Raw genomic sequence first — 17,343 nt, 5'->3', positions numbered from 1 at the left:
CAACCAGTGCCATCAATAAGGGCTGCATCTCAGCAGCTATAACTGCCACGTGCCAAGCACCGTGACAAGTGCTGTGCATTGCTTATCTCACAAGCTTCCCCATTAATATATGCCTGTCCCCATTTTACATGCAGGAGGCCCAGGCTTGGGAGTTAATGTGCCCACGGTAGTCAGCTTATGACTGGAACAGACATAAGTCCAAATGGGCTCTCTGCCTCTAGCCCAGGCTCTCAGTTGCTCTCAGTTGCCCTGTCTGTAAAATGGGGATAATTCCACCTGCCTGTTGGATTTATTATAAGCTCTAAGCGAGATCATACATAGAGAGTACCTAATTTGTAGTTTCTGACAGCTAGTTCTGGCTTGATAAACAGAGGCCAATCACTATTATGATGGGCTCTGCCCCTTACCACTCCTTCTCCCTGTGTGTCCCCAGCAAGGCTACATAACCTCTCTGGGCCTCTAGCCCCTTGTCTCTGGAGCATGCGGCTATAATCCCTGCTCTAGATGAGAGGTGCTTTGGCCAGAGTGAGGTCAGAGGTGGAGAGGGCCCTTCCGTCCAGGCCAGGGAGTGCTGACCGGGCCTGCTGGCATCGGGCTTTGTAGGGCTCCAGCCTCTTCCTTCTCCCCGCCACTCCCTCCAGTCCTACCTCCCTCCTGTGTAATTAAGCTCACAACGTCTCGTGTAAGCAAATAATAATAAGGACATTATCTCCCTTTCGTCTGTGTTTTTTCTTGCCTATCATAAGGTAATTAAAATAATGAATGCCTTGTAAAACAATAGGTAAGAGGGCAGGCAAGAGCGCATTATCTGCCATATCCCGCTTGTGCTGTGAATTATTGATGCATTGAAACCACTGTGACTGGAGAGGACTTCCTGTCTCCCAGCCCTTTTCATGCCCACTGACTCCCTCCTCCAGGGTTCGCCAGGTAGGGCTGGGAACCTGAGCCCCCAAGGTTGAGGAGCAGAGAGCTAGCCCTCCACCCCCCACCCCGCCCCCTGCCACGGCCCTGGACCAGCTCAGAAATGTGGCTGGGAGGCACTGCCCAAAAGGAAACACAAGAGCCTCTGATTTGAGAGCCTTCTCCCTGCCCCGTCTCGTCCCTGTCCACCGCATGTTCTCAGTTCTGAAAGAAGGAGGTGGTTCTGTGCCTGGGGAAAGGAAGAGGCTGGGAAAGGGCAGGGTGTTAATATCTGTGTCTCGTTTCAGATCAGGGCAGGGATGACCAAGCCAAGCCAGGATGATTAGGAGCAGCGGTTCTCAAAGTGGGGTTCCCAGCAGCATCAGCGTCACCTGAGAACTTGTTGGACATGCAGGTTGGGGTGGGGTGGGGCCCAGCATCCTGTGTTACCGAGACCTCTCAAATTTGAACCACTGCTAGGGCGTTAGTGGCTGGAGAAGAAGCGGTGGCCTGTGGGACTAATTAATTGAATGTGTGTTATGTGCCGTCGGGCATGGTTTAATACCCACAATGCCTATGGGCAGGCAATATTGCCCCATCGTGCGGGGAAGGTCTTCCAGGGATGGGAGAGCTGAATCTACACCTTTAGTTACTAAGGCTGCTCCTGGATCAGGGTCTCCTTTTCTTCCAGGACACCCATCTGTGCAGTCTCCACATGTCTGAGACTCAGGGTCCTACCAGGCCACTGAGACTGACCTTAGGTGGGTTGGGCAGCGGGCTCCACAGATGTCAGCAGGTGGGCCCCAAAATACCCACCTTGTGCCTCATCCCCTGCCCCTGGCCTCCTCTTGGACTGTGCTAGCTCCATGGGGGCCCAACACATTTGGAAATAAAACATGAGCACTTTGTGTTGCATTTGGTATTTCTGACGCTGTTTCCCAGCGTCAGCAGCCAGGGATGGCGGTGGGGAGAGAACCAGGTCTCAGGAGCAGCTTCCTGTCCGCTTCAAGGCCCATCGAGGATGACTCATTCAGCGCCTCCCAGCTCTCCTTCCTTCACTCTGCTCCACCCCCACTCACTGCAGACAAAGATTTTCACTGCCGTCCCCTTTGCTTTTTACCCCTCACTCCAATTCACAATGATCTCCAAGGTCAGTTTGCTTTGGAAATTAATTCTAGCATTTTAAATGATGAGCATAATTTTGCTGGCATCTTTTAAAACATCTGTATCTGCAAAAATAATCTCAGTGAGTAATTGAGTAAGGGGCTCAGTGAAATTTAAATTTTAGATAAATAATGAATACATTTTTAGTATAAGTATGTCTCGTATAATATTTGGGGGCATACTTATACTAAAAAATTATTTGTTGTTTATCTGAAGTTTAAATTTCTCTGGATGTCCTGTATTTTATTTAGCAACCCTAAGCTCAGGTTCCGTAGTCAGTGAGGGGCTGATACTCATAGCCCTTTTCATTCATTCATTCATTCATTCATTCAATCATTCATTCATTCATATTTATTGAGCCAACTGTATGCCAGGTGCTCTTTTAGGCACTGGGACATATAGCAGTTGGGGGAAGCAGACAGTAAATGAAATAAGTAAGTGAATTACAGAGTGTATTAGAGGTTTTAAGTGCTATGGAGAAAAATAAAGCAGAAAGGCGGTGCTGTCAGAAGGCAGGGCTGCAATTTTAAAAGGGTAGCCAGAGAAGCCCTCATTTGAAAAGGTGATATTTGAGCAAAGACTTGAGGGAGGGGAGGGAGCAAGCTGTGACCCTTTGTGGGAGAAGGGTGTTCCAGGCAGAGGGCACATTGTGTGCAAAAGAGTGCAGTTTAGGGCCCAGTGCAGGGCTAGTTATCTGAGGATGTTGACCTTGTTTCCTGGAGCACATTTGAAGCCATGCAGGGGAATTTATTATTGTCTCCTATAACTGAAAAATCTGGTGTGGATTTCAGACACAGCTGGATTCAGGTGTTTAAACGATGATATCAGGGTTCCATCACTTCTCTTACTTTTCTCTGTGGTACCTTCATTCTCAGGGAAGGATTACCTTTCCTGCTGTTTCCAGCAAAAGTCCCCCGCTTGATCTGTATTGGGTTGATGTGGGTCATGTGACTGCCCCTGGCCCAGTGGCTGTTGCCAGGGTGATGGAATGATATGACTGACCTGTCCCCATTCCTGGGCCAGCACAGGCCTAGCAGTCCTTTTTGAACCACACAGATGGAGATGAGGAGATGGTGGTTTTCTTTAAGGAAAGATTGGGCACTCCTGTGAGAAGGGCATGAAGGTATGGCAGGCAGAGACCTCAGACAGGATGCTTTTCCTCCTGAGCTTTGTTGCTTTAAAGCAGGAACAGAATAGTCTCATTGTTCTTCCTTTCACAAAGATATTTGAAAGGGAAATAAAGAAAATATTCTTTTTTTTTTTAAAGATTAAAAAAGCGAGCAAAGCCATAATCCATCCTTTCTGTCCTACCCCTGTACCTTCATGCCAGTTCCCACCTTAGAGGAGGACCCTCCCGGCTTTGAGTCTCTTGGACAGGTTGCGTTTTTAAAATCCAGTTGTTCCCTATGTAAACCCTTGTTCTCTCTGTTGCCAGGAGGCCCAGAAGATTAACAATGGCTCAAGCCAGGCGGATGGCACTCTCAAGCCAGTGGACGAAAAAGAGGAGGCAGTGGCAGCCGAGGTCGGCTGGATGACCTCTGTGAAGGACTGGGCTGGGGTGATGATATCTGCCCAGACACTGACCGGCAGAGTCCTGGTGAGTCCCCAATTCCCTCCTCACACGAGGAGGCCTTCTTTCTCATCCATCATTGCTTTGTTTATAGGGATGTGATGTTTTGTGGGGTCTCCACTGGCTATTGGGAGGTAGGGTGAACAGGGGGTGCTTACGAATAGTCATGGAGAAGAGGCTGGGTTCGTGCACATCTAAGCCAGTGGTTTATGGAGGGATTTGCAGAGTGCACCAGTGTCTGGGGCACAGAGGGTCTGCTGGGGCAGGGACCCAGGGAGTTGTGTGCGTGTTGGACACTCTGGTCAGGTCACACTCCTGCCATATGTGGGCCCTTCTCTGGGGTACCCCTGCCCACCGGCTTTCTTAGGTCTGCTTTGGGTCAGCGGTTTCCCTGAGAAGGATGTTACATTTCAAATAATTTCTTCCTGTGATTCTGGAAGCTGTTTTGTATGGGCTGCCCTTTCTGTGTATGAAGCTGGTCAAGAGTCATGGCTCACAGATAGAATGAATGGGGATATTGTGATGGCTGGGTGGATCAAAGATCAGGTAGAGGTGCTGGAAAATAGATGGCATCACCCTCGACATTTCATAGCAAAACGCAGTGAGGAGGTGAATGTAGACATATGTAGGGAGGTGGTGAAAATTTCTCCCATCAGAATCTTTTTTTGGGAAGAACTCTACTTTATGTTTGGAATAAATCCCTTACGAACAGCTTGAAGGAAGGAGTAAGACACTGAGTGCCTTGCTTGAGTCACAAAGGTGGTGGCCAAACAGCCTTTAAAGCAGATAGGGTTCTGTTACCCGAGGGACCCATCATGAGCAAAGCCTTCTGAAGGGTATATATGGAGCCGTAGCTCATGTCAGTTGATAGCAAAATTGAAAGGGGAGAAATTTAAAGTTGGAATTTTGGAGGAAGTAGAGAAACTGGTGAGGCTAGTTGCTGCATGGAGGAAGACAGAGAGGGGATGGCCTGGGTTGGAGGGACCCAGGAAAACTTGGGCAGTCCTGGGTGTCTAATGACGAATTGAAGGTGGCTTGCTGTGGGCTGTGCTGTGTAAGCACCACCCTGTGTCCTCCAACCCCTGCCGTCGCCCTGAGTCATCGGGAAAGTCTTTATTGCCCTTTTATGCTTGTATATAAGGGGATTCTGTGTGGGAAACATAAAGAGGTTGAATTCTAGGTCTGGACATTCACATGTAATGGAATGGAGGCAGTGTGTTCTATCCATATGGCAGTGATGGATGAGGGACAGCAGACAGTTTGGTTGCACAGATGTGCCAGTCCTGTGGCTCCATGTGGCCATTGTAGACAGTTTTAATTATCTTCATGAGCACCAGCCAAGAGTTACTGAGCATCAACTCTGGGCCAGGTGTTCTTTTCAGCCCTGCAGACAGCAAGGAGTGATCCTGATTTCATTGCACCACGGACGGAAGTTATTAAAGGAATGTCTGGAGGAGAGATACTATGAGTACAAGCATTACATGAGTGTGTGTTGCGGTGGGGAGGCTGAGTATGGAGAAGTTGGGGGGGCATCAAGAAAGCAGTCGCAGGGAAGAAAGCCTTTGAGCTGAAACTTCCATTTTAAGATGAACGGACCACGTGCTTGATGATAGAGATGACATAAAAAATAACATACCCAAGCTTGAAAACAAGAAAGGGACCACTTAGGGGGCCAGAAACCGAGAATACCTAATAAAATGCAGAGCATTTGAGTTGAGCTTTGAAATGTGAGTGAGGAAGTCATTCCAGAGTGAGGAGCAGCGGGAGCAGAGAAGGGGTACGGCATTGATGGAATGAGGCCCAGGCTGAGAACACAAAGGTACCCGACAGGAAGTAAGACTGGGAAGGTGGCCTGGTCCGCTCTTCAAATGCCAAGTGAAAGAATGTGGGCTGACTTTTGTAGGAAATGAGATTTTGAGGGAAGGGTGTCATGATTGGTGGGTGTATAGGGAGAGCTGGTGGAGAAGTGGAGGCCAAATTGGTGGGGCGGGTGCTCCGAGGTGCTGGGTCAGTTTGGATAGTGAGCTCCCGGCACCTGTGACAGGATGCCAGGGAATGGCTGCAGTGGACCTGGTGAGGCCAGGCCTGAACTGACACCCAGCAGTGGAGGCAGGTGGGTATGTGGGTGTGGGTGACATTGTGGAAGTGGAATCCCAGGCCACGTGTACCCAGCATCCACCTTGATACTACCACTGACAGTAACATTATCAAGAGCCTCTTGTGAGCCAGGCAGGCACTCTGCTAGGCTCTATATGATCAGGTTGCAGGGTAAGGACCATGTTGTATTTGTTTCTATTGCCCATTTTGCTGTTGCGTTGGAGGGGTTCGTTACAAGGAAGCAAGCAAGCCAGTCTTATCAATGCATTCATTTCCATTTTACAGCTGAGAAAACCAAGGCACAGGAAGGGCAATGACTTGCCTAAGAATATGCAGTTGCAAGTGACAGAACCAGGCTAGTACCCGAAGGCCTCCGGACTCCCTGTCTAGTGCTCTTTCTGTGTCATTACTTCCCAGTGGAAGATAATGCTTCTTCTATTCTAAGCCACTGCCAGCTGTCGCTTTGGCTGTGACATTTTGACTTTACCATCTCTGAGCCAGTTTGGTCCTATGGCTACTTGGCCTGATTCTCTTAACATTTGTGTGGACAAGAACACTCTGCCTGGGCCTCCTTGCCTCGCACTGCCCAGAATGCCAGCTGCTCTCTGAAGCTTTCCTTGGAGAAAAGCCTGCCTGTGCCACTCTGGTGCGCTCAGAGCAGAGCAGGTCTCACTGCACAGAGAACAGGCATCTCAGAGTTCTAGAACAGGCCTCTGTCCCTTAGGAGAAGGCATGTCCTTGCTCTGAGCAAGGAACAGACTTCACATGGAAGTCTCCGTGCACAAGAGAAAGAGGATCTGCCTGTGCAGAACCCAAAGCTGTGTTGTCTGGAGCTGTCCAAATGTTTATCCTCCCAACAGTGGGACTAAAGCAAGACTAGACACCCGGCTGTTCAGTTTCTCTTTTCTTTTTCTTTTTTTTTTTTTTAATTTTATTTTATTAAATTTTTGCCTCCACATCTGGGACCCCTTTTCACCTGTTTCATTGTCCCCAGTGAGAGTCTCAAAGCTGGGGCACTGTGGGTAAGACCCATCTGGGAAAGGATTCGCCAAGACAACGTCAGCATATCTGTAGACTCCCCTTTTGTCCAGGATTTCTCAGAGGAGCACATCATTCATTCTCTAAGTACTTATTTCTTACCTCCCCCGGGCACTCTTCTAGGCACTGGCCGTAAAGTAGGTAGCAACAGAGATCCAGGTGTGAATAACTGGTAATGAGAAACTGGATATAAAGTTGTAGGGCTCAATGTAAGAAATGACAAACGATAGTCACCATTCACCAGTGCTTTTTATAGAGAACACCTGGAGCCTCGTCACCAACGTGATAAAAATTCCGTGACCAGGTCTCAGAATAGCCTGTCTTTGCCTTGTCTCTCACCCAGCACTCAGGCTTTAGCTTCACAAAAAAGGCAAGACTGGACAGAACCTTCCCTTGGAGCATGTGGCTGAGGGATTCCACATCAAAGTGAACAGCAGACTGTCAAGGGTTACTCTTCCTTTATCTTTTTTTTAAGTGAAAAATATTTATTTTCTGATTATAAATGTGGCACATGATTATTTCAAAATTTTGAAACCTAGTGGAAGAATTGCTGATAAATTCCACTGTGGGATTTGGAGGTGGCCCACACTGAGGGATATTTCCATGTAGCCAATTCCGAGTTTGCCATCAGGATACGTCCCCGCTGTGTGGGCATTGCTGAGGACCTTGCTGGCTACATCTCACCTTATCTGCTCAGTACACAGACTCGGGATAAGTGGTTCTTTGTTCCAGCGTTGCTGTGGTCCTCCTGGGGAACCTCTCCTCAACACTCTAAATTGGGAGCGGCATCATGACTCTCTTTTTTCATGGCTGCTTGGAGCTAAGTTGGTGGCCCATTGAGAATACACAGCATCTCAGGGTTTGCATTTTAGTATTCACGTGCCTGTGGCTTCATCGCTGTTTCTCCTCTCATTTTCCCTTTGGCCTACTTTCCTCACTCTTCTCTTTGAACTTTACACGTACGTGGTGATGTGCTTCCTGTAGTTTTGTGAGCAGTGTGTAAATAAAGAAGGCAAGAGACTCAGAGTCGGCTTTTGCATCATTCAGTTGTGCTTTATGGAATCCTAAGCCAAACTCAATGTCAGGGGTCATCTAGTACAAGGTTGGCAAATTTTTCTTTAAAGGTACATTAAACATTTCTTTAAATATTTTTAGCCTTCGCAGACCACAGGGACTCTGACACAACTACTCAACTCTGCCTTTGTGGTTCGAAAGCAGCCACAGGTAATCCATGGGCGTGACTGTGTTCCAATAAAACTTTATTAACAAAAAGAGGTGGTAGGCCAGATTTGTTTCATGGGCCGTAGTTTGCTGACTTTTGGGCTAGTTCATCTCCTCATTTTATAAATAAATTGAAAGTCAGAAATTGAAAGAAATTCCTTAGGAAGGGATTTCCTCAGATAATATAGCACAAGAGCAATAGGTCAGAGAACCCATTTGTAATGGGGTTTGTTGTGGACACAGATACACACACGGATAAATACAGGCACATATGCATTCATACCACCTATGTTAGTGCCTTGTTTCTGAATATTCATATTAATTTCCACATTGATCTCAGAGTGACTCTTCCCTTAGGGAAACTATGTCTTCTGCCCAAGCATGACTTCACCTCAAGGTGTAAACAGTATCCAGTACCTCAAACCCTGTATAGATTCAGTGTTTTGTGCTTTCCTTCAAAGACTGGTTCTGCTAATACAGCTGTCAGCAACTTGAGCAAAGATAGAGCCTTTAGAATTATTCTTTTGATTATTTTCCCCGTATTCTCATGGTACTATGCTACATTTGAATATTGCTCCAGGATGCATACACATCTAATCCATGAACCGAGAATATATGCTACTTGCTTTACTGTCTGGGGCATGATTCATTGAAGTACGGAGAATGAAAACTGCCAGTCTTTCCCTTTATCTTCCTAAATATATCGCATATGTGGCATTTCACATTAACGTTCTATACATAGCTTGGACCATTCTGTCCTTATCTCCGAGGGCCCAAAAGAAAGTACATATCAAATATGCCTTTCAAATAGAAATAATTCTATTGGTTTAATAGAGTTAAATAGATGTGCTCACTGCTGTGCTGTTTGCCCATGAAATTAGAGCAGTTGAACAAAATGGAGGTGCACACGGGCATATGCTTAATCAAATATGTGACTTTCATTGCTGTCATTTCTCCCTTTAGGTGGCTCATGGTGCTGGGGAAATTTCTCATCAGCACCCTCTACTTTTCTCCTGCATTGGTGCCTGGTGGCAAATTCACACACAGCTCACATTTCTATCTTCCCCTCTCTTCCTCTCATCTATGCTCCTCTCCTCTCCTTTTTTCTTTTTTTTTTCTTTTCTTTTTTACGTTTTAGGCAAACCTACATAAAATTTTTATATCACTTACAAATGCCCTATATAGCAGAACGACCAGAAGTTTCATGGGCTTGTGTTTTTACTAAGAATGGCCCCTTAGTGAACACGTAGGCCCTGCTTTCTGTGCAATTGAGAGTAAATTGGATTTTGTTTGAGTTTTTTACTTCCCCAAGTGAAGCTTCTTTTAAAGAAATCACACAGTAATTCCCCTTCGGGACTTAATAATGGCTCTTCATTTATCCTGTGTATAAATAGTTTATTTTTGGGGTATAAAGCATAAATCAGAGAAGGTATAGTTTCTTTTTATTAAACATGAAATTTTGTCTTTTTCTGATGAAAGATGCACTAAATTTGTTACCTGTGACTTGGCATCATGGGTGGGACAACATGAGTCAGAGAAATCACTGAATCCAGCTGGCACCCACGATAGGTAGTGAGCTGCCTGTCACTGGAGAGAGTAAAAGAGAGTCAGGATCACATTGGGTGGCACTGTTACTGACTGTTGGTCAGACTTTGTCCCCATTGTTTTAATTAGATTCTACAGAAAACCACTGTGTTTCCCCCAAAATAAGACCTAGCCAGACAATCAGCTCTAATGCGTCTTTTGGAGCAAAAATTAATATAAGACCCGGTCTTATTTTACTATAAGACCAGGTATAATATATAATATATAGTATAATATAATATAATATAATATAATATAATATAATATAATATAATATAATATAATAATATATAATATAGTACTGGGTATAATATAATATAATATAACATAAAAGATGGGGTCTTATATTAATTTTTGCTCCAAAAGCTGCATTAGAGCTGATTGTCCGGCTAGGTCTTATTTCCGGGGAAACCACATGGTAGACCCAGGAGATGCTCCAGGAGAAAAGTGATTCCCCGGAAGTTGGACAGACTTCATTTCTTATCCCCTTGTTGAGATTGCCAGTGCTTATCAGCGTGTAAGTCTTGAAGAAGTCCTACAGTAAGAAAACAGAAAGAATTTGGTTTGCTCAGCATTTCTCATTCCTGTTTCACCATGGAACCTTTGACCCATGAAACACCCATGGGCATCACAAAGAGCACGCTCTGGGAAACATAGCTAGTGCGGGGATCGGCGGCCTTTGGCCCATGGGCGAAATCCGGCTGAATGCCTGTTTTGTACGGCCCACAGGCCAAGGATGGTTTTCATATTTTCAAATGGTTTTTAAAAGAATCAAAAGAAGACTATTTTGTGCCATGTGAAAATTACACGCGATTCAAATTTCAGTGTTCATAAACAGAATTTTGTTGGGATGCAGCCATGCTCACTCATTTACATTTTTCTATGGCTGCCACACTATAAAAGCAGAATTGAGTAACATCCATAGAGTCTGAAATATCCACCAGCCTAAAATAGTTATTTTCTGGCCCTGTAGAAGTTTGCCACCCCCCCAAACTAAATCAGCATGTTTTCCTTCTGCTCTCTGATTGTCGATATCCCTACGTGGCCAGTGTGACTGCTCCACAATTCCTCATGGCCCAAGGTAATGGCTAAGATGTACCGTCTATCCCCTTTTCATAGAGATACGCTACATATACCTCCACAACCTCAACTGAATGATGCAGTAGAGATGGGAAGACAGAGGCCAGAGCTAGGTGGGCCCCCATGTCCACAGCAGGTTCTCAGCTGGCTCAGCGTAAGGTTTCCCCTTCCCACACTCAGTGGAATGTGTGGGAATTCTGTAGTAGGGTCACTCCCTAAGTCTCCCCCTCTACTGCCTGCACCGCTGCAGTCAGCACACCTCCGGCCCCACCTGGCAGCCTGGAGTCTAGTCCCTGCCACCCCGGGGTCAGGCCTGCAGACCACGCACCTCAGCTGCACGGGCTACTGGTCTGCATTGCTGGCCTGCAGGCCACATGCTCTGTGTGTAGGCCCCTCCAGAGCATTCTGGAAAGTGCAGCTGTTAATTTTGCTAGCTGGTGTGTTGTCTTCTCTAACCTCCCCTGTGAAAATGAAGGAGAGTTTCAGAAATCAATCCTCCAACAGCGCTCGAGAAAGGAAGAGCCTCATGTGGCCTCCGTTCTCTGGGTTTTTGGGGTGGTGGGTGGTGGGAAGTGGGTGCCTGCTTTGTCCTTCCACCTCATCCATCTGTCTCTTCAACCATCTGTCCAATCCGTGTACCATTATTGGTATTCCCCAGCACCCAGAAGTGAATGTGACACCCAGTCATTGGGGACCTAATAAATAAAGGAGGGCACTTTGGTGTCTGTGCCCTAAGCAGGCAAGGCCGGCCTTCCCTTACCAGTCGCCCTGCCTCTGATCTCTGTTTCAGCTTCTCTGTTAGGGTTGGGAGACAGGAGCCCTGCCCCTCTGCTGATCCAGCCCTATCTGAACTGGGACTCCTACTCTCTTTTGATCTCTATCTGGCTCCTTGTGTCCCTTTATCTTTTGATTGGAACTGACAGGGAGGACAGGTGGAGCACTTAACATCCCCAAATCTCCAGCTCCTGCTTTTCCTCTCTCCCTGGAACGTGCGTCCTTGGGATGCTGTGACCCTTGGAGCATGGAGGACTGCTGTATGTGGTACAGTAGGGCGGTTAGAAACCCAGCATCTCCAGTCATTCTGCTGAGTCCCAGTTCCACCACTCTCTAGGGTTTTACCCTGGCTGGTTGCTTTCGGTGCCTCAGTTTCTGCATCTGTTCAATGGGCATAATAATAGTCACTGCCTCTTAATGTTGTTCTGAGCATTTGATGTGTCAATGAATGTGAAATGTTTAGAACAGTGCGTCTTTCATGGTTGGTACATAAATAAGGGCATTAGCTATTATTATTTTTGTTATTGTTGCATGAGCCCAGTCACCATGTCGTGGAGGAAATGGGCTGGTGTGGAGACTCGGGTGAGTGGAGAATAAATCATTCACTACAACAGAGATGGAGCCGCCTTCAGACCTCACCAAACTCAGACGTCGTCTCAGAGTGATGAGCTAGCTCTGGGCATGGCCAAGTCAAAGGGGTCTGACAATCCCAGGAAGGCCCTGGTTTGGGTCCAGACAGCTGATGATTTTTGCTCCATGCACACCGTTCAGACCCTGTCATTTCTGAAGCGGACTCATGCCAGGCTGACTCACCACTCTTGAGTTGGCCAGGAAATTCTCACTTCATATGGCCTCCCCAAGCTGGCCACGGGCCGTAGGGAGGGCTAGGCTCTCCCTGGGAGCTGTGCACTGGAGGCTTGTATGTCACAGGAAACGCCTTGGCAGGATGACAGATGAGTCTTGTGGAAAGAGGGTCAAGTGCTTTCACTGTGGTCCCCATGTCCTGTCCTCCCTGGTTGTGGAGTGAGGCTGACAGACACAGGGCTGGTTTCACAGGACTTGTCAGCACAACTATGTGGGGAGGTGTCTTTAACATTCATTTTGGTGGGCAGCAACCACAAATCTATTGGGTGGATGCTGGAAAGTGTGTTAGTCATTGGGAGATAAGGATACAGATTCACTTGTACAGTAGAGGCATCTCCTCTGAGCTGTTCATCTGTTCCTTCAAACATTCCCGGAGCCCCTACTAAGTGCCAGACGCTATTCAAGGCATGGGATACATGTTGGTCCGTCTAGCAAAATCTGCAAAGTGAAATCATCCGAAGTGTTGAAAATGAAAATGTTATGCTTGTATTTTGCTATGATGCTTTTGAGTGGCCAGGTTTTTGAAGTAGGTGATAAATCAGAACCTGTGGCCTATCCCTCAGTCCTGGGACAGGCTTGGGAGCTGATTCTCCCGGTCTTGATCTCACATCCCGTGTCTTCCTGAGGCTCGATCAGAGGGGCCTGAGAAAATGTGTTGACAAGACTCAAGTTAAGCTCCTTCCTTCCTCCCTCCCTCCCAACCAGTCAAAGCTGGCGCCCCCTGGAGGCTTTATAGGACATAGAGCTGCCATCTTGGAATGGGAGCGTTTTCTCACCCAGCTTTTCCCCTGGGGTCTTCAGAGGATGCCAGTGGTTTTAGCAGCCCCTGTTTACCAGAATAACATCCTAGTAGATTGAGACTCTACTCAAAGAATCCTTTTCAGCTGTGAGCAGGTTTGTTTCGCAGGCTGATTCAAAAATAGAGCTGATGATGCCAACGTCGATAACCGTTGGTGTTGCTACAGAGCACGTGCTCGGAAAGTCATACTTGGGACCATAGGCAAGTTGATGCTTCCAAGTTTAATGTACTAGGCTATGTTTAGGAGCAGGCAGACTGATGCGTGCCTGCAGGCCCCAAACATCCCAATCTGGTGCATTAGAAGCCCCATTTTTAGGGCCTGGGTCCAGAAAGAGGCTTTTTTTTTTTTTCCTTCAAAAAAACAACTAATTCAGGGGAATGACAGCAACAGAAATCTACCATTTGCCCTAAAAATTTTATTGCCAAAAAAAAAAAAAAAAAAAGTTCTCTAGTGTTTTAGTAGTGAGGAAACTAGGACAGGGCAGTTGCTTCTCTGTCATTCTTAAGGAATTAGGGCACTCGAAAACTCAATTACTAAATGCACCCAGGCCTCCTAAGTGCCAGGGCTAGCTCTGTGCTCATCCAGTTCATTTCAGTTCGTAAAATTGGCCTGGTACTAACGTGGAAGGCACGACAACACTAGGAATCCAGGGGCTTGTCTGAGTGGAAACTCACAAGCCTGCAGGGACTTCGAGCTTTCCTTAGGGCATCAAACGTTACCCACAAACTATGTGGGCAAGCAGAGACCTCTGGGCCTTCCTTGCTTATTGCAGATGGGTTAATCCCGAAAGTACATGCACTGAGCATACTGGTTTCTTGCACCTACGAAGAATCCAGGGTCTGGGGCATCAATCTGAAGGGTTGAGAAACCATCCTCTTCCTAGAACTGTTCCCAGACTGTTTTAGAGAAGATGCTGAATTTTGACCTTTTCTCCACTTCTCTTTTTAGTCTTGTGTGTGTGTGTGTGTGTGTGTGTGTGTGTGTGTGTGTCTGTTGGTGAAGGGACTGTCCTAAGGGAAATAGGGAAGAGCTCATTGAAAAGGAGAGAGGAAGAAAAGACATGTTCCCACACTACCCTCCCTCAAATTCAAGCTTGGCTTACACTAAAAATAGCTTAAAACAGAGGCGACTCACAAAAAGGCAGCGTTTCAGGGGGCAGAAGCTGCTGGCTCCCTGGCGGCCACACAAGCCTTCTGGGTTTCTTAGCCTCTGGGCCACCATTTGCACAGGAAGGCGTGGGGTTTGGAATCCCATTGGGAGAGGTTCAGGCCATTCTCCTTGTGTGTCTTGCTAGATCTCTCTGGAGCTAATTATATCAGCTGGGCACTCATAGCCAGCTGCCTGGGCTTTTATGCCCCAGGGATGAAAAAGAACTTCCTGAGAAGGAAAGCTGTTGTTTTCAGGAGCTGCTTCATCCCACAGGCACCGGGGGCAGCAGTGATGTGGTTATTGTCTCTCTCTGAGCCATGAGGCGGGCAACTTGGTTATTTGGCCTCCTTAGACCTCTCCAGGAAGAAAGATCACCAGAAAGAAGGAAAAGAGTTTACTCACCTATGTTCGTGCTGTGTGTCTCTCTGGGAATTGGGGATTAGTGACGGTGTTTGAGATCTACCTGGGATATGATAATAGAGATGGCAATGACTGTCATCTGAGGAACGGTGGTCAGCAGAAAACTGGGTTCTGATCGTGGCTCTGCCATAACCTTTCTGATAACTTTGGACAAGTCAATTCCCTTTCGAGGCCTTTGTGTCTCCATGCATAAAATGACAGGACAGCGGTAGTCTCTTAGTAGTTTGTTTCCTTGCAGCTCAGGTTGTTTCTACATTTTCTCCGTATACCATCCTTCAGCTAGCCAAGGTAGCAAGGGATCCCTCAGACCTACTGTGCCCTTGACACTTTGCTAGGCGCTGGGTGAGCTATAAAAGGAGAAAGAATAGTTCTTTCCTCAGCTGCTGGAGCAACTGGAGAGAAGCAGGAAGAAGTCAAGGGACGTTGCTGCATGGGCCTCCCCTGGCTTATTAGCGTTCCATTTGAAATAAAATCTAAAACTCACCCTGTGTGATAGGGCCCCTCCCTCTCACTCACCTCCTATGATTCTTTTCCTTCCAAACTCCTTTCCAGGTGGTCCTCTGTCTGTAGAGAGGAAGGGAAGCATTGAGTAGCAGGAACAGGGCCTGTGACCCGGGAGTTGGGCGGGAGGAAGGATGCCTTAGGAGGAGAGGTCACATCCCAAGGGGACACGTCCTCCCTGGAGAAGGTGGCTTCCTTTAAATTATGTCACTCTTGAATTCCCTTCTTGGAGTCATCTTCAAACAGTCCCAAAACGTCTGAAGAGGTCACATTCCAACTTGGTTACCCCATCAGCACTAAAATGAACATCAAGAGCCTCCTTTTTGATTGAGCTGCCTCTTCTTGGGGAGACCCTGGGTGAAATATGCCTCCTGCCCTTTGCTATTTGCGTTGCTTTGTCAGAACAGCTGCTGAAGCAAGTCGTCTTGTTCCTGAAAGTTCATTCAGGAGGCAGACGCAGCTCCATCTCTTTTTACCTGTAAACATTTCATGAGAGGCACTTTTATTTAAAATAATGACCAGCAGAGATACCCAGGAGGGGCAGAGAAGGAAACATTTCTGTGGTGAAAGCTGTTTTTTACTTCTGGATCAAGGTAGCACACCCAGGGGGCTGGTGGGAGCTGCCAGGTGAACCCCCAAATTTACAGCAAGGGTGCAAACACTGTGGGTGATTGGTGAATGTGACGTTGCAGAAGTTCCCCAAATGAAGCTTCATTTTAGGTGAACTTATTACAGGAACTTCAAAAACAACCACAACAAACCCTCAATTGGCTGACTCTTTCAAGTATTTCCTATTTAATTAACATGATTAAGCAAAGACTTAGTATCCTCAAGAGTGGAGCCCGAGACCTTGCCTGGGTGCTAAATTACAAACCATTACTGCTCCTCTGACCTGTTTCCTCTTTGCAAACCAGTGGGTTTATCTGGTTGTTTTCCCCACAAAGTTTCAGCATTGAAGCAGGTTTCCACTGTACCCTGGACTAGAGGGGGTTGCTGTGTTGGGGACCCAGGGTCATCTCCAGCAAACAAACTGTCTAGAGGCAAGTGGGCAAGCCACCCTTCTAGCCTTTCCCAAAAGATACAATTCCTTTTCCCAGGGTTGCGATGGAGAGATCTTGATAGAACAGAAATAAATAAGTAGCCAGGTTCTTTTCATTGCCCTCTCTTTCAGATACAGCCTCTGGTGCTAATTATTTCTGCTGTAGATTTTATCAGACCTTGCATCCCAGTCCTTTTGCCATAGGTGGTATATTTTAGTGATGCAAAATGACGTGAAAAACCATCCGCCTTCCTGAAAGATAATTTTGTGTACATTAAACAGACACATTAAGCCATTTACAAGTGAACTGTTTGTTCTCAGGGATCTGGAGGAAATCTGAATTTCTAATCCTGGGCTCTTTAATAATTTTCAAAAGAACCCAGGGTAGTAATTAAATGTCTTTCAACTTCCCCAGGCTGTCTTCTATTTCGTGGTCTCAAAGCATTTGAAAAGCAATAGAATTCTCCACCTTGATGAATTCCTTAAGAGGGTAGGGGGGACATCAGCCTCCGGAGGAGCTTTTTAGCAGAATGGGGGAACTGAAGGTAAAGAGGCTCAAGGAAAATGCACAAGGTCACTTTTGGAGCTTCAGACAGGAAGTTGAGTGAAGGGCCTTCACACCGTTTTTTTTTCTTCTTCTTCATAGCGGTGGCTGCTAATACTTGGGAAAAGGTGAAGGAGAAGAGAAAAGAGAGAGAGAACATCATTAAGGGTCTTTGTAATGAGACTACGTGTGAAATGTATCATTTTATAGCTTGGGTATTCAAGGAGTAGTTGCGATCTAGTCCAGGGATAGTGAACAAGTTTCATCTCCTGGGTTCTGATTCATCAGTGGTGGTTACCCAGGATGCTTTGCTGAACATCCAAGATTCAGCAACAGAGAATAACTGGGCCTTGCTCTCCAGAATGCTGTGGGTGACTTCGCCATGAAAGATGGCTTGGAGGGTGGCAGGACCCGTTATGTATGCCTCATTATGACTTAGCCATGTCTATTCTAGGTCATTTTCCCTAAAGTTTACTTTATGTGTGATGAAAGTGAGGCTTGTCCTAGGTGACACAGTCCCAAGCAGCGTAAGGACAAAAACCCATGTTTCTTGACTCTGCCTAGTATTTGATACCCCAGCTCCATAGCGTAGATCTCA

At 46.6% G+C, this 17,343-nt stretch overlaps 1 protein-coding gene across 39 annotated transcripts in view; it reads left to right on the top strand.

Moving 5' to 3' along the window:
• KCNMA1 (potassium calcium-activated channel subfamily M alpha 1) overlaps positions 1-17,343 on the top strand; it is a 713,000-nt gene that overhangs the window by 206,315 nt on the left and 489,342 nt on the right. For all 39 annotated transcript variants that reach the window (XM_074339646.2, XM_074339645.2, XM_074339641.2 and 36 more), the window contains exon 2: positions 3,500-3,661. In XM_074339646.2, the coding sequence (XP_074195747.1) occupies positions 3,500-3,661 (162 nt within the window). The remainder of the gene's footprint in view (positions 1-3,499; positions 3,662-17,343) is intronic.

The sequence above is a fragment of the Rhinolophus sinicus genome, chromosome 15 (genome assembly GCF_057876585.1).
Source record: "Rhinolophus sinicus isolate RSI-liver-muscle chromosome 15, RSI-T2T, whole genome shotgun sequence".
Lineage (NCBI taxonomy): Eukaryota > Metazoa > Chordata > Mammalia > Chiroptera > Rhinolophidae > Rhinolophus > Rhinolophus sinicus.
The sequence above is the reverse complement of the archived record's forward strand: the minus strand, read 5'-3'. Positions and strand labels throughout refer to the sequence as shown.